This window comes from Crocodylus siamensis, chromosome 3 (assembly GCF_052110815.1).
Source record: "Crocodylus siamensis isolate JL-2025a chromosome 3, ASM5211081v1, whole genome shotgun sequence".
Classification (NCBI taxonomy): domain Eukaryota; kingdom Metazoa; phylum Chordata; order Crocodylia; family Crocodylidae; genus Crocodylus; species Crocodylus siamensis.
The window spans coordinates 111256222-111275060 of record NC_143397.1 but is presented as its reverse complement, the minus strand read 5'-3'; the positions used below and the strand labels follow the sequence as shown (position 1 = coordinate 111275060).

General features: G+C 45.8%; 1 protein-coding gene across 3 annotated transcripts in view; it reads right to left on the bottom strand.

Annotated features, from left to right (window-relative positions):
* ELP1 (elongator acetyltransferase complex subunit 1) overlaps positions 1 to 18839 on the bottom strand; it is a 55678-nt gene that overhangs the window by 11636 nt on the left and 25203 nt on the right. For all 3 annotated transcript variants that reach the window (XR_016441300.1, XM_090038980.1, XM_090038981.1), the window contains 15 exons: positions 18375 to 18481; positions 17861 to 17964; positions 16639 to 16692; positions 16433 to 16538; positions 14711 to 14820; positions 13707 to 13780; positions 12818 to 12896; positions 12307 to 12386; positions 9191 to 9328; positions 8578 to 8663; positions 7780 to 7928; positions 6708 to 6831; positions 5849 to 5946; positions 4931 to 5132; positions 1570 to 1631 (listed from right to left, as the gene is read on the bottom strand). Coding sequence is in view for 2 of the 3 variants with exons in the window: in XM_090038980.1 (XP_089895106.1) it covers positions 1570 to 1631; positions 4931 to 5132; positions 5849 to 5946; positions 6708 to 6831; positions 7780 to 7928; positions 8578 to 8663; positions 9191 to 9328; positions 12307 to 12386; positions 12818 to 12896; positions 13707 to 13780; positions 14711 to 14820; positions 16433 to 16538; positions 16639 to 16692; positions 17861 to 17964; positions 18375 to 18481 (1573 nt within the window). In the remaining variant the exon portion in view is untranslated. The remainder of the gene's footprint in view (positions 1 to 1569; positions 1632 to 4930; positions 5133 to 5848; positions 5947 to 6707; positions 6832 to 7779; positions 7929 to 8577; positions 8664 to 9190; positions 9329 to 12306; positions 12387 to 12817; positions 12897 to 13706; positions 13781 to 14710; positions 14821 to 16432; positions 16539 to 16638; positions 16693 to 17860; positions 17965 to 18374; positions 18482 to 18839) is intronic.

The following is an 18839-nucleotide window of genomic DNA, read 5'->3' as shown; positions in this document are numbered from 1 at the left end:
AAGCATGCAAGCTCCTGGCCTGACTTGTCAGAACATCCCACCCCCTCCCAACCAGGCACATTTAAAGCACCATAGCATTGAACCCAAAGCTGCATTTCCCTTTCCCCATTGCCTCCTGTATGCCCCACAGCACAGCACCACCAGAGGCTGCACTGTCACACAGACCCCAAGAGAGGTAAGACTGGTTCCTTACTAGCAGAGAGCATAAACTGAATCTTCTGAGGGGCCTGCACAAATGCAACCCAGCATTAAGAGCATACCCAATACCACACTGGGTCAGACCAATGGTCCATTTAACCCAGTATCCTGCCACTGACAGCGGCAGGAGATGGTGCTTTAGATGGAGAGCACTGAATCAGACAGATCTAGAGCAATCTATCCCCTAATTCGTTACCTCCCCGGTATCCACCATTTTTGGTTTAGAGATGCCAGAGGAAACATCTCCAACCATTCTGTTCAACAGCTGTTAACAAATCTACCATCCATGAGTCTGTCTAGTCCATTTTTGAACCTGGCTAAGCTATCTACTTCTACCACCTCCTGTAGCAATTAATTCCTCAAATTAATTAATTTCACAGTGAAGTCAGTACTGTAAAATCCAGCCCTGTTACTGGCAAGTCCCCTGCAGGGATGTTCAGACCAGTAAAGAACCTGTTGTGCCTTGCTCTGCCCTCTTGCTTCTGCTCAGTTTTCTCTGAGTGAAGAACCCTCCTGTCTAATGTTTAGCATTCAAGTAGAAGCAGAATTCAAGGCATTGCTGTCCAAGTCGCCCTGAGGGTATACAGGATCCTTACGTGAAGGGTTTGGGAAACGGGGAATTTTTTCACTGACAAAAGCTTTACCTGTCACTTCACCTATTTGCACTGGATTTTCTATGTTGAATTAAACAGAAAAGAACCACACTTCTGGGTGAGATCCAGTCTGTAACAGGATACAATTCATTCTATTCCAGGGGCGAGCAATTGTTACATAGTATTCTGGGGGCAGGCAATTATTTTGGGTGGAGGGCCACTTAACAAGTTTTGGCAAGCTGTCAGGGACACACAGGTAGCTCCGTCCCTTGATAGTTGCCCCATACTGTAGCTGTCACATTGGGGCTGGACCACCTAACCCCTGACCATTGCTACCAGAAGTCCCTTCCTCCCTCCAAATACTCCTTTTGGGATGGGGGTTGCCATATTAGAACCAGAAAAAACCCCAAATCATACACTAGAAATCAAACACCTACTATAATATATTTAAATTGTATTACAAAAACTATTTGTCATGACTTGTTGATTGTGTACTGCATATAGAAGGGATTGCATAATAACTAAAAAATAAAGTTTCACTCTTTCATATTGTGTGTGTGTGTGTGTCTCTGTATGTATGGTGAGGTGTGGTAGGGTTGTGAAAGGGTGTGGCTGTGTAAGGGGGCATAGGGTATGTTGGGGTGTATGCCCAGCTCAACATACACTGTGTCCAGTGCTGCCAGAGGGCTGCTTAACCTCGGCTCTTCTCTCATGAGCCTCGAGTTAGCCCAGTAATGACAGGAGTCCTGGGTGAAAGGACCAGCTCTAAGGACATTACCTGTGTGTACTGCTCAAGAAGAACTGCTGCCTCAGCGTGTCTCCTCTGCTCAATGAGTTTCCCTAAAAGAAAGTGAAAAAAATTGACTGATTCAGGAGAGTCTAGGGCCAGAACAAGAGCAAGGTGCAGGAAAACCCTGTTCTGCAAGCTCATACACTTACTCTACCTGTCAACTTTATCTAATAAGGCCTCTGTTTAAGGCAAAGGACCCCCACCCAGGGTCTATATAGCGCAGTGTCAGCCAAATACCTGTCATATCACCAATCAGAACCCCTTCGGGGCTGCCGGAAGGAACCCAGTTTGCATCCACCTTTCACAAGCTCAGAGTGCAGGAGTGTCACATGAACATCTCCATTAAAAGCTAGGAAGGGATGAGAGATTCCAGCTGTCTGGAAGCTGAGTTATCCCCATGCCTCTACGGGCTGGAAACAACCACTCCCTGAAGCACTGGCAGTCAATACCTGCACACATTGGTCTTACTTCTGTGATGAAGACCTCCTGCCTTGCAGGACAGGCAGCAAAGTTTGTGGTAGGCCTGGTGTTTGGGCCCATACATTCCTAGAGTGGTTGGGAGCAGCAGGAGAAACAATGCGATGCAGGGAACTCCAGCACTACGCCAACCAGGAATTCAGAGACCCTCAAATGCAGAATAGCCAAAGCAGAACAACCTGCTCAGAAGCAACTGCCCACACCTGTGCTGCCACTGCCTCCCACTTGGGAAAACACCAGTATAAGGCTCTTGTAGTCAGAGTGAATTCACTGGATCAAGTAACAGACTTCCATTTGAAGTGCACAGTGGGGACAAAACTGGGTTGAAACTGCAGTAAGCAACAGACCTTGATACCAGAACCAAGGAACACACATTTATAAAAAACCATCCCATTTTATATTACAGGAAAACCTCATTAATTTGAAACACAGGAGAACCAAAATACTGACTTCAAAAGAAATGTACTCATAGTAATTTGCATGTAGGTACAAGCAGTCTTACTTTACTGGCATACAGATCTTACAAACTTATAAGACCAAAGTGAGAACTGCAAGCTTTTTTTTTTTTTAATTTTTTTTTTTTTTTAAGGAAAAATTTTCCTGTCTCAAGTCAAATCAGCCAAATCAACTCTAAATCCGTGAGTCATTCAAGAACCATATGTGGCCCTACCACTAGCAAGCATGCTCCACCACCGCCTAGGGCTTCAGATGCTTCCAAATCCTTTGGCGGGCATCCTATATGCAGACCCAAACCGGGAGGCTTGGGGCTCAGGTGCCCCTGTTTCACTTTCCCTCAGCCATATGGCCACAGGAGCAAGCTAGGGAGGAGTCTCCCGTTTCCATTAAGTTGGAATATAGCCAAGATGTTCCCACTGGAAGTGAAAGTGGGAAACTATACCTTACCTTGGTCAAGGTGTTATTCCCTGCCAAGAAAGCGACTCTCTCCTGCAACTAGGAAAGCCACCTTAGCGGTCATGGTATCTCCCCCCTGCCAGGTAAGTGCAAGTTATGTGAGATACTAATCTAAAGCCAAAAGCCTAATGATTTACAATGTGGTTCACAGGGCTGGGCCCTGGCAGACTCAACAGCATTTCAAGCCACGGTGACTCCACAGCCCACCACTGGTGTGTGTGTGTGTCTGTGTCTGTGTGTGTGTGCGTCTCTATGCGTCTCTGTGTGTGTGTGTCTCTGTGTTTTCCAGATACCCCCTATAAAGGATCCATGTCTTAATTAGCACCCCCACTTGCAACAGACACCAGATGTTCCTGTCATGACTCCTAGGACTCCAAAAATTTTTATGCAAATGTGGCACAGGAGAGTCTGGTTTGGCTGTGCCTTGTGGAGGGCAGGGCCACACTGGGCACATGCAATAGTCCCAAACAGGGGTCAACAGAGCCTGTCATCTATATAGTCATTCAGTGATGTTTGCTAGATATATAAAGCTAGTGAAGAAATAAGCATAATTGGAAACAGGAAATAAAGGCACTGCTCATCTGTCGCCGTGAAGAGGAAGTCAAAATGTATTCAACATAGTGATTCACTATGACTTTGAAAAACATTCAGCACTGACAGGGACTGAGCACAATAGACACTATGGTAAGGACAGACATTACACATAAACTGGTTTAAGTGATCAGAAACTGGTTTAAACCTGTAACAGAACAGAAGTTCAGTGCACATAAACCAGTTCGAAAATGGCTGAAACTGGTCTGAGATAAAATCTGGCTGAATGAGTATCAGACTTAACTGATTTGGGTCAAACTGGTTTATGCAATGCCTGTTATCAAGGACGGGGGAAGAATCTTTCATAATCACAACTTCCTGCCGAGACCTGCCCACATCCCCCTTAGCTCAGCTCTGTGCAAGGGAAGAGAGGGTTGCTGTAGCACCCCCTGGGTTCTAGCCTGAGCCACTGCAAGCATGTGATTGAATTTTCTCAGTCCAGAGAGAATGTCTGCCCAATTGCAAACTGATTCAGTCTAGCCAGGTTAGACTAACCTGCCAAGATTGAATCAATTCAGGCTCAGGATTTTTGAAAGTCTGTCCCTAGCCTGTCTTATTTGGAAAAGGTGTACTAATCTACCTTTGTGGCAGATTCCCACTGACATATTTGCCCGGTATGGGCCTTGTGCCAGTGCAGGCTGCATTCAATCAACTTTGTAGTTGGTTCCCATGACTGAGGATGTGCTACTACTAACAGCGATTTAATGATTAACAAAGTATTTAACAAGGTTTTCCAGGTCCGGGGCCAAAAAATGGCTTTGAATGTCAAAGTAGCTGTATTCTGAATTATCCATATTGTAAAGCATGCAAAAACCCACACCTTTGGCTAGGAAGTGTCAATAGCTTTGAAGTATTCAATACTTTGAACTATCCTATATTGAACTAACAAGGTTTTCCTGTACAGGTTTAAACTGGCCTATGTATGATGCATCAGTTATGGACAAAACCAGGTAAAGAAGCAATGTCCTGAATTTCAACCTAAGCCAGGTCCATAAACCAGTTTCCTTGGCAACATGCTCCAGACACCCTGCTGGCTACACAATGCCTTGGGGACAGAAGCAAGCTAAACACTTTGCTCCAGGCTGCAGAGGCCATCACATAGGGGAGTCTGAGGGAATCCCAATCCAAGCTCTGGTTACTGCAGAGAATTCCCCAGCTAGGCTGTGCTGTATCTATAGATGTCATGGGCCAAAAGGGTTCTGTGCAACATCTCAGGAATATTTGGCTTAGCACTGAACCCTGATCTTCTAAGAGTTTGTCCCTCTGAAAATCCTATCCTTCTGCCACTCAGCAAGTTTGATGTTCCTAGCAGAAAGGCAGAAAATTCCTTGATGAACCAAAAAACCCCAATGGGCAACCCCTTGCTCACCTGCCATGCTCTTCACCAGGCTGGCAAACTTATTTGGTGCATAGTCGAGCTGAGAGACCATGCAGAGAGCCTGCTGCCAGCTGCCACTGCTCAGGAAAGCATCAAGGGCTCTCTCACATGCACCACAGCGGGCAAAGATGAGCCCAGCCTGCTCGTAGAGATGCTTCTGGTTCAGGTGCTCCCCATAGGCAATGCTGATGTCCTGGGGGAGGGAAACAAGCAGAGGACTGCATGGAGCTGACTGAAGACAAGGACCCATTAGGCTAACAGCAGGCTCAGGGTTCAAAGATGGCCCTGGCCAGTGTCTCAGGGCATGAGCAACACCATGCGCACCCACCCTGGGAGGCAGGCTCTATGTCTCCAGAGTCCAGGCAGGCTGATCAGGTAAGCTATCATATGAAGGCAGCTCTGACGGGGAAATGTGAAGGACTGATGCAAAGTAGCAGTTCTGCTGTTCAATATGCCTGGAACTGGTCAGTGGTACCCAGCACCTTGGGAAGGACAATGGTAGTGGCGGGGGGTGCATATTTCTCAGGGAAAATAAGGCAGGACAGGCATAGCCACACCTTGCAGGGCTGGACCCAGAGCAGTGGCTCTTATGGCTCTGCCCAGTGAGTGATAGGTATGGGAGCACTGCTGACACACAGCAAAAGTCTAAAATGTCAAAGAAGCTATCATCAATCCCTCCAACCCTCCTTCCAGAGAAGCAAGAAGAGTGGTAGTTCATTTCCAAGCAAAAGAAATCATAGAAGCTTGTGCCTCTGAGCAACACACAGCTTAGTTTCATGAAGGTTTAGCTCTTTGTGGTCATGGGGGTTCTGCATCCTCCTCTTCCACCTCTCAGTCCCTCTGCCACTGGATGTAATGCAGCCCTACCCCAAAGGACCATTTCACAAAAGCCACTCACATGCCACACACCTTATACTCCTGGGTGTTGGTGGGGTACAGATGCAGGGCTTCGTTATATAAATTCTGATCCTTGACCAGATTCAGGAATTCAGAAAAATGCTCGGAACCTGAGGAAAACAATGGATTTAAATAGTTTGGCCAAGGAAATGACTCCCATCTCATTTAAGGTCGCTCTGGTATTAAGGTGGTGGCCGAGTCAGTATGCTGTAGCACAACAGCATGGCCTATTCATCCATGAATGAAAGCCAGACTCTTTAGGGCCCACAGGAGTTCTACCATCAACATCGTAGTGATAGAAGTTATAATTTATAGGTGCTTCCTAGCTAAGGAGACTGAGGAAGTTAGTAATCAGGAGATGGTCACTCAGTTAAGTATAAGTTAGAGAGAGAGAAAGGGACTACAGCAGCTTTCTTACTGCTCCTTAATTAAGGTGCTTAGTTCTTTTCATCCATGTTTGTCTGTATTTATTGAAACTGGTGATCACTATAAACTTCAGTAAGACAGGCTCTCACCCCTTCATTTTCAGCCATGGTCAGAATAAACAGCCACACAGTACACAGGGACCAGTTACAGCAGTTTTATTCCTAGCTGTGAAATGCCATTTCTACACGCCCCAGTACACATGGTCAGTAGAAGATCTGTGCCATTTTCCTTACCAACAATTCTGAGTCAGGGTTTGTGGTTCAGCCAAAAAGCCCTCCATAACATGCCTTCCCACACTATACAGCAGCAGGAACAAGGAAAGGCAAAGAACAATCCCATACCAGCTTCTTGTGCCACTCAAGTTTGTTTTCTATGATATTTCATGGATCAAAGTCAGATACAATGGATGTCTTCCCCAAAAACAACTTACATGTGGGGCACTTACCACATTTGCTGAGGTGGTAGAGTGCTTTCTTGTACCTTTTCAAGTGCTTGTCTATTGTGTATCGCTGATAATTGGTTTCCATTTTCCGAAGGGCATTTAAGAATGGCAAGTACTCTTTAGGGTCCTGCAAACACATAACCACAATCCTTCGGCTTCACAACACTTAGTAAAATAATATGTGCATCTCCCCCAGTATGCAGCCCATGGTCTAACTGATGATTGCTATTAGCAGTTTGGAGACTGAATTAGCAGGCAAATTCATTAAATCATTTGAGTCATTTTGAGTATTCTGTGTTTCCAGTCCTCACCAATTAACTACTGGTTCTGAGACCTGAATGTCTGTTCCTGTGCAGACTCTGGCAGCATCTGAAGGACAGGAAATATTTTAAATCCATGGCTGTGTTAATTTTTTGAAGTTTGGATTTCATTTGGAATGAGTGCTTCAGGAGTTACCAGTAGTGAAGGTTCTCTTACCCTCCTTCCCACTTCACCCACCCTACGCCCATGAGATGGAGTTACGGATCACTGCCATGTGCCCAACTGGATCTGAGACCTGAACTGGCTGGCCATTTTTGCAGACAGTCTCAAAACAAAACCTAACAGACAATACACACACATGGCACAATCCCAGCAGCTACTCCAACCATCCAATTACACAAGCATGGAGCTGGGAGCACAAGGCAGTTTTAGCAGCAGGGATATTCTCTATTCCTTTCATGATCACATACCTCACCACAATCCCACCTTAACCCTGCTCTGCAAGGATACAAGTTCTCCATCACCTGTTTCCCACAAGCCAGACAAGTTCCACAGAGCTGTGCTAAAGACGCAGTGCAAGAGTGGAGAGGCATGTCTGGTGGTAATGGTGGTGCAAGGAAAGGCATGCTGGAAGGCTGGCATCCCTGCTGGAACATAGTTTCTATTGGGAAACACAGCATTGACAGACCAATCTTTGAAATGCTGCAAATCTGTCACGTGTTCTCTCTGGGAAGGCCACAGAACAGGAAACATGGACTGTAAAGGGTTACTGGTAAGAAGGAAAAAGCAATAAAACAAACAGCGTTGCAAAGACCTTCTGAGACTTCTCTGCCACCATGATGACCAGATCAAAATCGTAGGTCCCCAAGGAATGATCATACAGTTCATTGACATCCACCAGAAAGAGCAGGTACTTCAGCGCTGCTTCTGCACTGACGGTTTCAGTGTCCAGTGAAGCAGTCTCTGTAATCACATAAAATCAAAATCATGCATACTCAGTGTTCAACGGTGATCAAAGCCCTTCCCCGCTATGCTGGAAGAGAAGATGCCATAAACTCAGAAATGGCAATGCCCCATGGCCTACCTGCTTCAATGGGCTCATTTATCCATGCTGGGTATGGAAGAGGGGAAGCTGGTTGGTACTTGCTGGAGACCTATGTGGTAGCATGGCTGTCCTACATGACCACGCCAAAAGGAGGTGGTGGCAGTTCTCAGAACAATACAACAAGCCATATGCATGTGTCACTGCAGAATGGCTGCAGCATCTGCCACTTCAGAGGACCAGTACCAGGAGTGGGGAAAAATTATATCCGAATAACAACTGAGACTGACCAGAAGTAGCAGAAGACTATGAACCTGCAAAATCAGCCATGACAGCAGGATCACCGCCACACCAAGCCTCACCCAACTACATAACCTGTTTCTCCACAGGGACAATTTACTGCTGTTTCCTTGGAGGAAAAAAGTTTCCTCCTTTCTGGTTTTTGACTCTTAACAGTTTGGCAAAACCTCAGAGTCTAGTTGATGGTCATGAAAGCTGATAGTTAAAGCTAATTCAACTACGTCAGATCAACAGGCTTCTTCAGGCACATCTGTGCTATCAGTTCCTCACCTCGCAGCTCATGCACTTTTTGGAGAGCGACTTCCAGTTCTGGGGTACTTTTTTTCACATAGGACGTCAGTATTGATAGACAATATCTGAGGGAAAAGGAGGCAATACAAGAAACAAATCAGAAGGAAAGAAAAATGCAATTTATTGCTTTTTCTTTTTTGTATTAGAATCTTTTTTGTATTACTGAGGATGTCTGTTATAGTTTTGCTTTAATGAAAGGACTGAGAATTTTTTTTCATAATTTTAAAAGGGAGGGATAGATACCAGTCAGGAAAATTATGACTGGTGAATGTCCTAACATGTCTTACATGTACAAGTACTATCTGATGATATAATCTGCATTGTGACACCAGCTCTTTCTCCTTATTAGCCTTTGTACTACACAGAAAATAGAACTAAGTGAAATCAACTGGAGCTGGTCAATGAAGTTAGCCCAAACTTCTAATGAAGAACAAAGTCTTTTTTTTTTTTTTTTAAACACAAGTGGGACTTTTCAGAACAAAATATGAGTATCTGAAGTGAGCTAATTTAAAGGAATATTTAAAGAAGTGTTTTAGAGTCTGAAAGTGATTTTGATGGTTCTGCCCTGATCTGTATTAAGCACTTCATTTACTTGTGGGGGTTAATCTTTTCCATGGCAGCTCTCATTGCATCACAAACAAGATCGACTTTTTTCTGGGTAGGACACAGTACTGGCTGGACAGTGCTGCCAACTGGAGAGGGGTACATAGTCTTTGTGAAGTCTTCGTCTCTAAAAAAGAAATGTATGTAATGAAATACCAGATAGGTGGCTACCTATAGCCTGGCACAAAAATACTTGTGACAAAATTAATGTAGTCACGTAATATATTTCTTGATACAATTTGTTCTGTGTAGACACTTATCTTCCCATAACCATGATCCTCTGACAATGCCAGATGACATTAAGAGTTATGTGACTCACTCCTCACCCTCCCAGAGAAAAATAAAACTTACTGCTACAAGCTACTCTCAAGGACTAGACCAACCCCATGTGAGGAGTGCCCCAGTCAGAATGGCAGGCAAGGTTCATTGAGCAGATGTGATATCTTTCATTAGACAAACTGAGTAGTTGGAAAAAAGTTCTTGGCAAATTTTCAGGCACAGTCACCCTTCTTCACACACAGGGAGATTCTGCTGTTCTGAGGCGCCAAGAAATGACAGAAGCTAAAAGTGCGGCAGGATGTCAGTGAGAATGTAAATAGGTAGACATTAGAAAGACAAAAGATAAAGCAGAGAAAGGAGGGGATAGAAAGCAGCGGGGAAAGGCTAAAGGGAGACATTACAGTGATAGAATACAAGGTAGAAAAGAGGCTGTCAGTGAAAAAGGAAATAGCTGAAGATCAGGAAAACAGGAATGAGAGAAGCTCAAAGTGTGATAGGATGTAGTGAAAATATAAAGAGCTAAAAAAGGAAAAACAAAATGGTAAAGCAGAGGAGGGAGGGGGAAGAAAGCAGGGTGGGGGAGAGGGGGGAAATGGCCAGAGGGAAACACTACAGTGGTAACACTCTGAAGGAGCATCCTTACTGACTGAAGGCCCCTTCAAGATTTGTGAGGTGGTGGTCACAGGTATGCTCCTCGCTGCAAATTCAGTGGTATCGGAGAGCTTGGCTGTATATTACAGCTTTCTTGGTGTGTTTAGGGCAGGGGTGGGCAATTATTTTGGGCAGAGGGCCGCTTACTGAGTTTTGGCAAGCCACAGAGGGCTGCATAACAGGCAGCCAGGGGCAGATAAATATTAATTTTCCAAATTTTTTAGGGGCCCCACGGGTCAGAGAGAATGGCATTGGCGGGCTGCATCTGGCCCACAGGCCGCATTTTGCCCACCCCTGGTTTAGAACAAAAGAAATATGCAATTTATTGCATATTACTCTTCCCTGGAACCTACGTGGAAAATCCTCAAACTGCAACCCATACTAGAAGATGACCCCTCTCTTAAAGAGATCTTTCTGGAACCACCCATCCTAGCCTTTAAACGAGCACCGAACCTCATTAACTTAATCATCGGAAGCAAACTCCCTATGACCCAAACCACACCGAATGAATCCAGACCACACCAGAACAAGAAATGCAAAACCTGCCAACATATCTCCACCACCCCCACAATAACCACACTCAACAGAACCACACCCTATCACCATTCTTGAATCTTACACCTGCACCTTGTCCAGTGCACCAAATGGCCTGATGGAAAATATGTAGAAGAAACCAAACAACAACTGCGCTCTCCGATCTCTGTTCTATCCTCAAAGGGAGCTTACAAAATACCTTCCATAGATGAGCCTACGAACTCATCATACAAGTTTACAAACACTTCATAAATCTACTGGATACAAAATCATGGACTCAATATAGACATTGGATTTATGATGCATTATAACTTGTCTGACATCTGATTCACCAGATTCACTGACCTCTTACATTCTTCTTTTCCCCCACCTTTTCTCCCCTCCACTACTTTTCTGTCCTGTGTGTCTGATTTCCTATTTCCTTCTTCACTAAGAGCCTCTTTCTTACCATTGTAATGGTTCCCTTTCAACTTGTTTTCCCTCCCACTTTCTTCCCTTCCCTCCCTCTTCTGCTTTACTTTTTGTTTTTCTTTTTACCTATTCATATTTTCACTACATCCTCTCACACTTTGAGCTTCTCTCATTCTTGTTTTCCTGATCTCCAACTATTTCTTGTTTCACTGACAGCCTCTTTTCTACCTTGTATTCTATCACTGTATTGTCTCCCCTTTAGCCTTTTTCCCCTACTTTCTATCTCCTACTCTCTCTGCTTTACCTTTTGTCTTTCTAATTTCTACTTATTTACATTCTCACTGACATCCTGCCACACTTTTAGCTTCTCTCATTTTTGAAGCCTCAGAACAGCCCTGTGTGTAAAGAAGGGTGACTGCGCCCAAAGCTTGCCAAGAACTTTTTCCATGTCATTTGGTCTAATAAAAGATACCACACCTGCTCAAAGAACCTTCCTTAGACCAACATGGCTACAACCAAAAACCCTCAGTCAGAATGGTTCACTCACTTCAGGGATGCAAATGATTGCTCAGAACATTACTGTAACAGTCTGCATTGAAACTAGGCAATGGCATCCAAAACAAATAGTGTCTCTGAAGTTATACTGAGTGCTTGTCGCTTTTGAAAATCAAGGCTTTTGCTTAGGTGCCTAAACAGAGATCATAAAGGTTGAAATGCTGCAAGTTAGGAGCCCAAAGAGAGACTGCTCAGCTCATTTTTAGGTGCTTAAATAAGAAACTCAGTAACTCTCATTGACTTAAAAGGTAGTTGGTACTCAGCTCTTTTGAAAAGTCAGGACTGTTCTCCAAGAGCCTAAACAAAAATCATGGCCCCAGGCCCTAGGAGGCACTAACTTGTTCCTCTTAGCTCAGACAGAATCATCCCCCCCAGGAATCTCCTCAGCCAGAAGGTGGCCAGAACTGGAATGGCAACATGTACTTTGAAACATCACGCAAACTAGAAAGCAAACAGTACAAACTGCTACAAACCAATGCAATGGAAAACCCAGCCCAGGCTAACCCTGCCCAGACTACCACTACTGGGAGTCAGGATCAGCTGCAATCCAACTGAATCCCTCTAACTGTTCAGGAGCTTGCTTCTGTTGCTACTTCAGCTAATGGAAGGCAGATGCAGCTATCCTACTTCATCTGTGCTTACCACACATACTTCCATTTGAAGAATGATGCTTACTTTAACTCAGTGAAAAACAAGTTGATATAATTCACAGAATCTATTTGCTTGATGAAGGTTTCTACATTTTCCAGGAAAACCTGAAATGAACAAAAAAATCTTTACACTTTTGCTGCTGCTACTCATTCAATACAACCCCACTCCCCTCCCCTTTGGGCACAGTGACTTTAAAGACTTCATTTAAATTAGCAAGAGTAGGACAAGTGAAATTCAAGGTCAGATCCTCTCAGGATGCTTCTTGCAGATACCACAGTGTGCACCCACTGGTGCGCCCTGCTACTACCACTGTTCCCCTTTGCAGCAGGAAGGTTGCCTTCACAGGATCCAGTTGCATGATTAGGCCCTTGTACAGGCAAGCGGCAGAAGTTCTGCAGACCTGAAATCTTTCCAGTTGCCAGAGAAACCTTCATTCCCCCAACAGCCTGAATAGTTACTAAACAACACTTTCCCAATTGCAATACCTGGATGGCAGACAGGTGAGGAAGGAGACACAACACCCATAAATACTTGCCTTGGGATTGTGATCATAAAGGAGATTAAGATTGATTCTCAGCTTCCTCATACACTCAAATGCTTCTCTGAACATAAGTCTGTTGGAATGAGACAAATGCCAGCATGTTTACACAGAGAAGAGCAGCACCATGCAGGGCCTAAGTCAGATGCGCAAGGAACATATAACATGCTACTTTTTAGTCATACACACGGAGGGGAATAACAAGCCAGGCCATATATAAAGCTGGCAAGATTTTCACTGCCATCCCAGGATGTTGTATGGGCTCTTTCTCTCTGTGAAGAAGACTGACCAGGCCTGCCCTAAGCCCCCATGCTCAGATGTTAAAGTGTGTGGGCTTTATATGAAAGATAATTCTGGCCAGCTCAAAGAGCTGCCTGTGGATCTTAAAGCAAAAAGTGCTGCATCTCAGCAGATTTTAAAGCACTTCATTGTAAAAAGAAAAATACCAGTGCCATCTATCCAGAGACAACCCAAGCTAATCTCTAGGATTTTAGGAGTAATTCTTATTATAAGGGTCAGGGGAAACAGTGGTGCTTCACCTGCCTGTTTCACCATACCATATCACATCAAGGTGACCTATTTATAATGTTCCCAAGCCCAAGCCACTACACTTTGAAAGCAGAGCTCCTGGGAAAGAGGAACGAAACACATGGCACCTGGTGGCCATGACCAAATGTTAAAGGAGGAGGTTTTGCTGGTGATGCCCTGCAGAGACTGTGCATTTATCAGGCTTGCACAACTCCAGGAAGCTTGTTTTCTACTTGCTAAGTCATGGTCATGACAGAGAATTCTCTTAGCTACTCTTTCCAGCCTACCTTATGCCTTCCCATACTTCTGAGTCACATTTGTACCACCATACCCATGAAAACAGGTCACTGTCACCTACCTGTCCAGCCACTTCCTGATCTGAGCTAGAACCAGGACTCGGTGGTGAATGGTCTCCAAGTTCCCTCTTGGCATCTAAAACAAAGGAGACCAATGTCATATTTCTTTCCAAGCCCCCAAAGAGCTTTCTGCCTTGAAACCATAGAGGGCTATCCCAGGAGTATCCTGAACTGCTGAAGTAAATGGGGGAATGAGGGAAGGAAGTAGATGGACAGGATATGACCTGTTACAGCAGGACCTGCCCTTGATTTGGAACACAAATTTTACTGTTCTTTCAGTTCAATAAGATATGCCCTGTGTCCCAGGAGAAACAGAGGGCAGCAAACCCAAATACCACAATATTGGGCTAGTGAAGGAGAGCAGAAACAAACACTGACTTAATAGGGAGACTGAGAAATACAGGAAACACAGAAATATCATTCATGCCAGGAAGATATTCCAGGGTCTCTTCTGACAATGGTAGGTGCACTGCTGGCACAAAACATCATTGTGCTATAGCAGTGGCAGTGTTTGCCCAGGACACCTCTGCTCCTGATGGGAAGGAGAAGGTAGGCTGTACCCACTCCAATAAGTAGGCAGCTCAATACCCTGAGGTCAGGAAGTGGATCTGCAAGAAGATAACAGAGGCCCTGGTGAAGCCCAGTCCAGGAAGAAGGCCAGAGCTAGGCTCTGCTCTCACCATTACAGATGAGAGCAACCTCATTTGACCCCATTCACATGCAACGGGAATTCTAAAAGCCCTCATTTCTTTCTAGGTTCTCCCCTGTGCCAGAGAGGTAGTGCAAGCTAAGGATGTTCAGCACCAGGCCCTATGACACAGAGAATTTGTGAAGAATGGTGCCACTGCAGCCTACAAAGCAAAGGCAGACCTGTGGGATGGTAGGTGATATCACCACCTTGCCATAACTTCTACAAGTGGCCCACACTGGGGCTAGCTTGCTTCTCCCACCACCTGTGCCCCCTACCCCAGAGAGCAGGCAGCAGCAATGTGGGGCAAGGACTGACCTGCAGCACAAGTTTAGTGTCCTGAGGTATGACAGTGACAACTCGGGAGCCCCGTTCCACTTTGCGTAGGCTTTCACTGTTGGGAATGCCACTCTCACTGGTCTGCAGACCTGAGAAGGATGTGGTTATCAGTATGGAATCAACACACCTGCAAGTTCAGCACTCCCTGCCCAGACCTACAGTGGATCCCACATCCTGATAGTTAGCAATATGCTAGTAAGTGCCAAGGGTGCCAGCCAGACTCAGGGTCCCACTGTGCCTCATAGATTGCTAGGGGCTGGAAGGGACTTTGCAGATCATCGGGTCCAGCCCCCCACCTCCACTCCAGGTAGGAAGACAACTGGGGTTAGGTGACCCTAGCAAGGGGACTGTCCTGTCTCCTCTTGAAAGCCTCCAGGGTAGGTGACTACACCACCTCTGGAGGGAGTTTATTCCACAGTCTGGACACCCTGACTGTGAAGGAGTTTTTCCTGGTATTGAGCCTGAAGCAGCCTTCCAGGAGTTTGTATCCATTGGTCCTGGTCTTCCCCGGGGGTGCCCTAGTGAGTTGTTCACCATGCTCCTGATGCACTCCTCTGACATAGCTGTAAGCCACTATCAAGTCCCCTCTCAACCTTCTCTTCTTTAGGCTAAAGAAGCCCAGGTCCCTCAAGCTTTCCTCATATGGGTTGCCTTGAATGTCCCTGATCATACAGGTGTCTTTCTGGTCTTTTCTGGACCCTCTCAAGTTTTTTTACATCCTTATTGAAATACGGCACCCAGAACTGGATGCAGTACTCCAACTGCGGTCCCACCAGTGAGAACAGTGGAAGTATCACTTCCTTAGTTTTACACAAGATGATGCATGCCAGCGTGTTATTTTCCCTGCTGACCACTGCCTCCCACTGACAGCTCATATTCATGCAATAGGCAATCATTACCCCTAGGTCCCTTTCAGCCGTGGTGCAAGTCAGGCTGTCACCACCAAGCCTGTATGTATGTTGAGGATTGTTTGCCCCCAGATGAAGCACCTTACACTTGGAAGTGTTAAACTTCATCTGGTTCTGGTCTGCCCACTAGCATGGCAGAGCAGAGGATGAAGTCTGAGTCTTTGCCCAAGGACATCACCGACTGCGACCAGATGGCAACAAAAAGTACTGACATCATCCCAACCTCCCACGTCCAGGTGTCAGACACCGTCACAGTGCTGTTCATCCAGGGCACCTTGCACCTACCATCCCCATGAGGGGAGCTGGCTTTGTTCTTGGGCAGCACGCAGAAAAAGGGACTGAATGCAGCTTCTGCTACCTGAACTCTTAAACTCCTGGAATGAGACACCCAGTTCACAGGGCCAGCCCTACTCCCAAGGTGCCTCTCCCCATTCTCTCTATAAGCTGAGGTCCTGCGCTTTGGCATAGTCCTGCCCCTCCCTCTCATCATATCACAGATCAGCATAGGCTTATGAAGACTGAGCTACTTCCTCCTGCACCACAAAGCAAGGGTAGAGGAAGGGGTGGCAGGGGAAGAAAGAGGGATGACCAGCCCCGGTAGTTGTGGTCTATGTGGAAACGAAGAGCGCTTTTTGGCACCAGCTAGGTTGGATGATTAATGATTGGCACCATCATGAAGGGCTCACAACAGGTAGGTTTGGCAGTGAAAAGTGGGGATTTGTCAGGGCCCTATCCTAAAAATCTGAGGGCCTCAGGAAGGCTGGTTGTGTTGCGGCTTTATCTAAACATTTACCTTTCACTAATGCATCCTTCAGGGAGAGGCATTGGCAGGTGTGGGAGTGGGTGGTCACCAACAGAAACTCATCATACGTCACAAATGAAGTGATGTTGGAAGCCACCTGTGGAAAGAAAGCGAGGAGGAAAAAAGAAGAAACCTTTCTGTGTCAGAAGCAATAGATCAAATGAGTCACAAAACTGGATCAGAAGTAGTGTTGATACCTCAATATCATTAATGAAAAAGCGGCATCGGTCACTCAGACCCAGGATTGCATCCTACAACAAAAAAGACAAGTAATTATAACGTATTACAGTACTGTAAGCACCACTGCCATAAGCCCACTATCTTCAGACCAGTAACCTGCTGGACTGAGATATCTCATGCTTGTTCTCAGCACTCAAGTCACCACCTGAAGAAAGCCTGGCAGGAATTTGTTTGATCACACAAGATCTCAATAGACAGTGTTTGCTTGTTAAACACATCTTCAAACACCTGTGGTGGGAAATGCAATAGCTTTTTACCACAAGCTTTAAACCTCTGATGAGGAACAGAGCACTTTCCACTGCAAGTTGAGAACCAATAGCTGAAAAATGGAAGTCATTACATCAGGGGTGTCAATGATCTGGTTTACAGAGCCCTGCAGTGCTGACCATGGGTTTTAGAATAGACTCACATGCAGGTACCCTGGATTGGCCCAACAATGCTGAGGCAGGCAGAACGTAAGGTTGGGCTGGAACACACACTGAATCTAACATGCAGGGCCAGTCCACTGGCCTGATTCAGGCAATGGACTGGCCGCATGCCACTCATATAGCTTGCAGGGCCTGATGAGTTTGCCACCCCAGCATTAGACCAAGGCCTACTGAGCACAGTGCTGAACTTGCTGGCACCACATCCAGCCCACAAAGTAGAAACATGAGAACATGCATGTAGAAAGAAATCTCCAGGGTGGAGACAGGGGGTTATTTGAGTGCCTGAATGAATAGTATCTGTTTAAAAGGCAAAAGAGCTAGAAAAGCAAACCAAATGGTAGCTGCTAAATGCAACTGCCAACACTGCCACTAAGACATCAGTTACAGGAAACATAACCAGTGATATGCCCCAAATGACTGAACTGTTCAGACAGCTCTAGATAAATGACATCCCAGTACTGTACTGTACATAGGAATGACCCCTTAGTGGGTCTAAGGCTCCTGACAGAACAGTGATGCACCACTATCAGCTGGGGCTGTGTGCATGTTCATTATACGTCATCAGGCAAGTTGAAGGCAACTCAAGTTTTCTGGCTCCACCCTGATCTGCTTGGAGAGAGAAATAGGAAGGAGTGCACTCAGACATGAACCAGGAAACCTGTCCCCCTACCACATGAACTGGCCAAGGATTCAGTAAAAGAGACCCAGAACTATAGGATCAGCCAGTGCAACCCACTTCCCATTCACTCACTTCTCTGTCAATCGTGACAAGGGCAGTTTGCACGCAAGGAGTAGGAAAACGGACAGCAGAGCCACTACTGTTCCTCCAGGGCTCGAGCGCTGGATGGAGAGTTTCTAGAAGCAACACAGAGAATTAACCCACTTCCCCCACAGCTGAGAGACCCAAAGACTGCACAGACCTACAAGATATAGGAAGACTTCACCTTACTGCACGTCAGAAAAGCAACTCAGAGCATGACAGTGCAGAGGGAGCTCAGAGGGGCACATAAGTCTATGTGCTCAGAGGGGCACATATGTCCCTTATGGGCTAAGGGACAAGAATCAGTGAGATACCAGTAACTAACCAGTGCTTCCAAAGCCATAGAAAATGGTCTCTTTTGCTTGGAAGCACATAACCTCTTCCATTATTGCCTTTAATAATCACATACACTCAGATGTAAGGCACACACATTCCAATAAGTCATGACAGGGCGGTAACAGCAATGACTTTCTAAACTCAGTTACATCGGCAGGGACATACATACCCCAGAGGTACTTCAATATCTGCCCATCAGCCAGCTCCAGGGCTACTGTCTTGGTCTTTGGACTGTAGCACAGGCTGATCACTTCCCCATCCACAGACACAGCTGGGCTGGAACAAGGTACATGTGAGAGGAAACATCACTGCACTGCAGCACAACCTGCTTACACATACTTTTTCACTTTACAGCATGGGACTGAGAAGCAACCAAATGTGGCTTTTGGCCATCCCAGTCTGGGGTGAGTAGGCATACAATCAGGTCAGTGAGGGTATACAACAGTGGTCTCCAACCTTTTTAAGTAGATCACCTTTGGCATTTAAAAGCTACCCAAGATCTACCATGAGCTGCTGCTACCCCCTGTGAGGAGGTAAGGGGAGTGGGGGGGAGGGCAGATCAAGGCAGAGGGAGACAAAATTATTTGGGGGCGCACCTCCCCAGCAGGTAAGTCCCACCTGCCTGGGGTCCTAC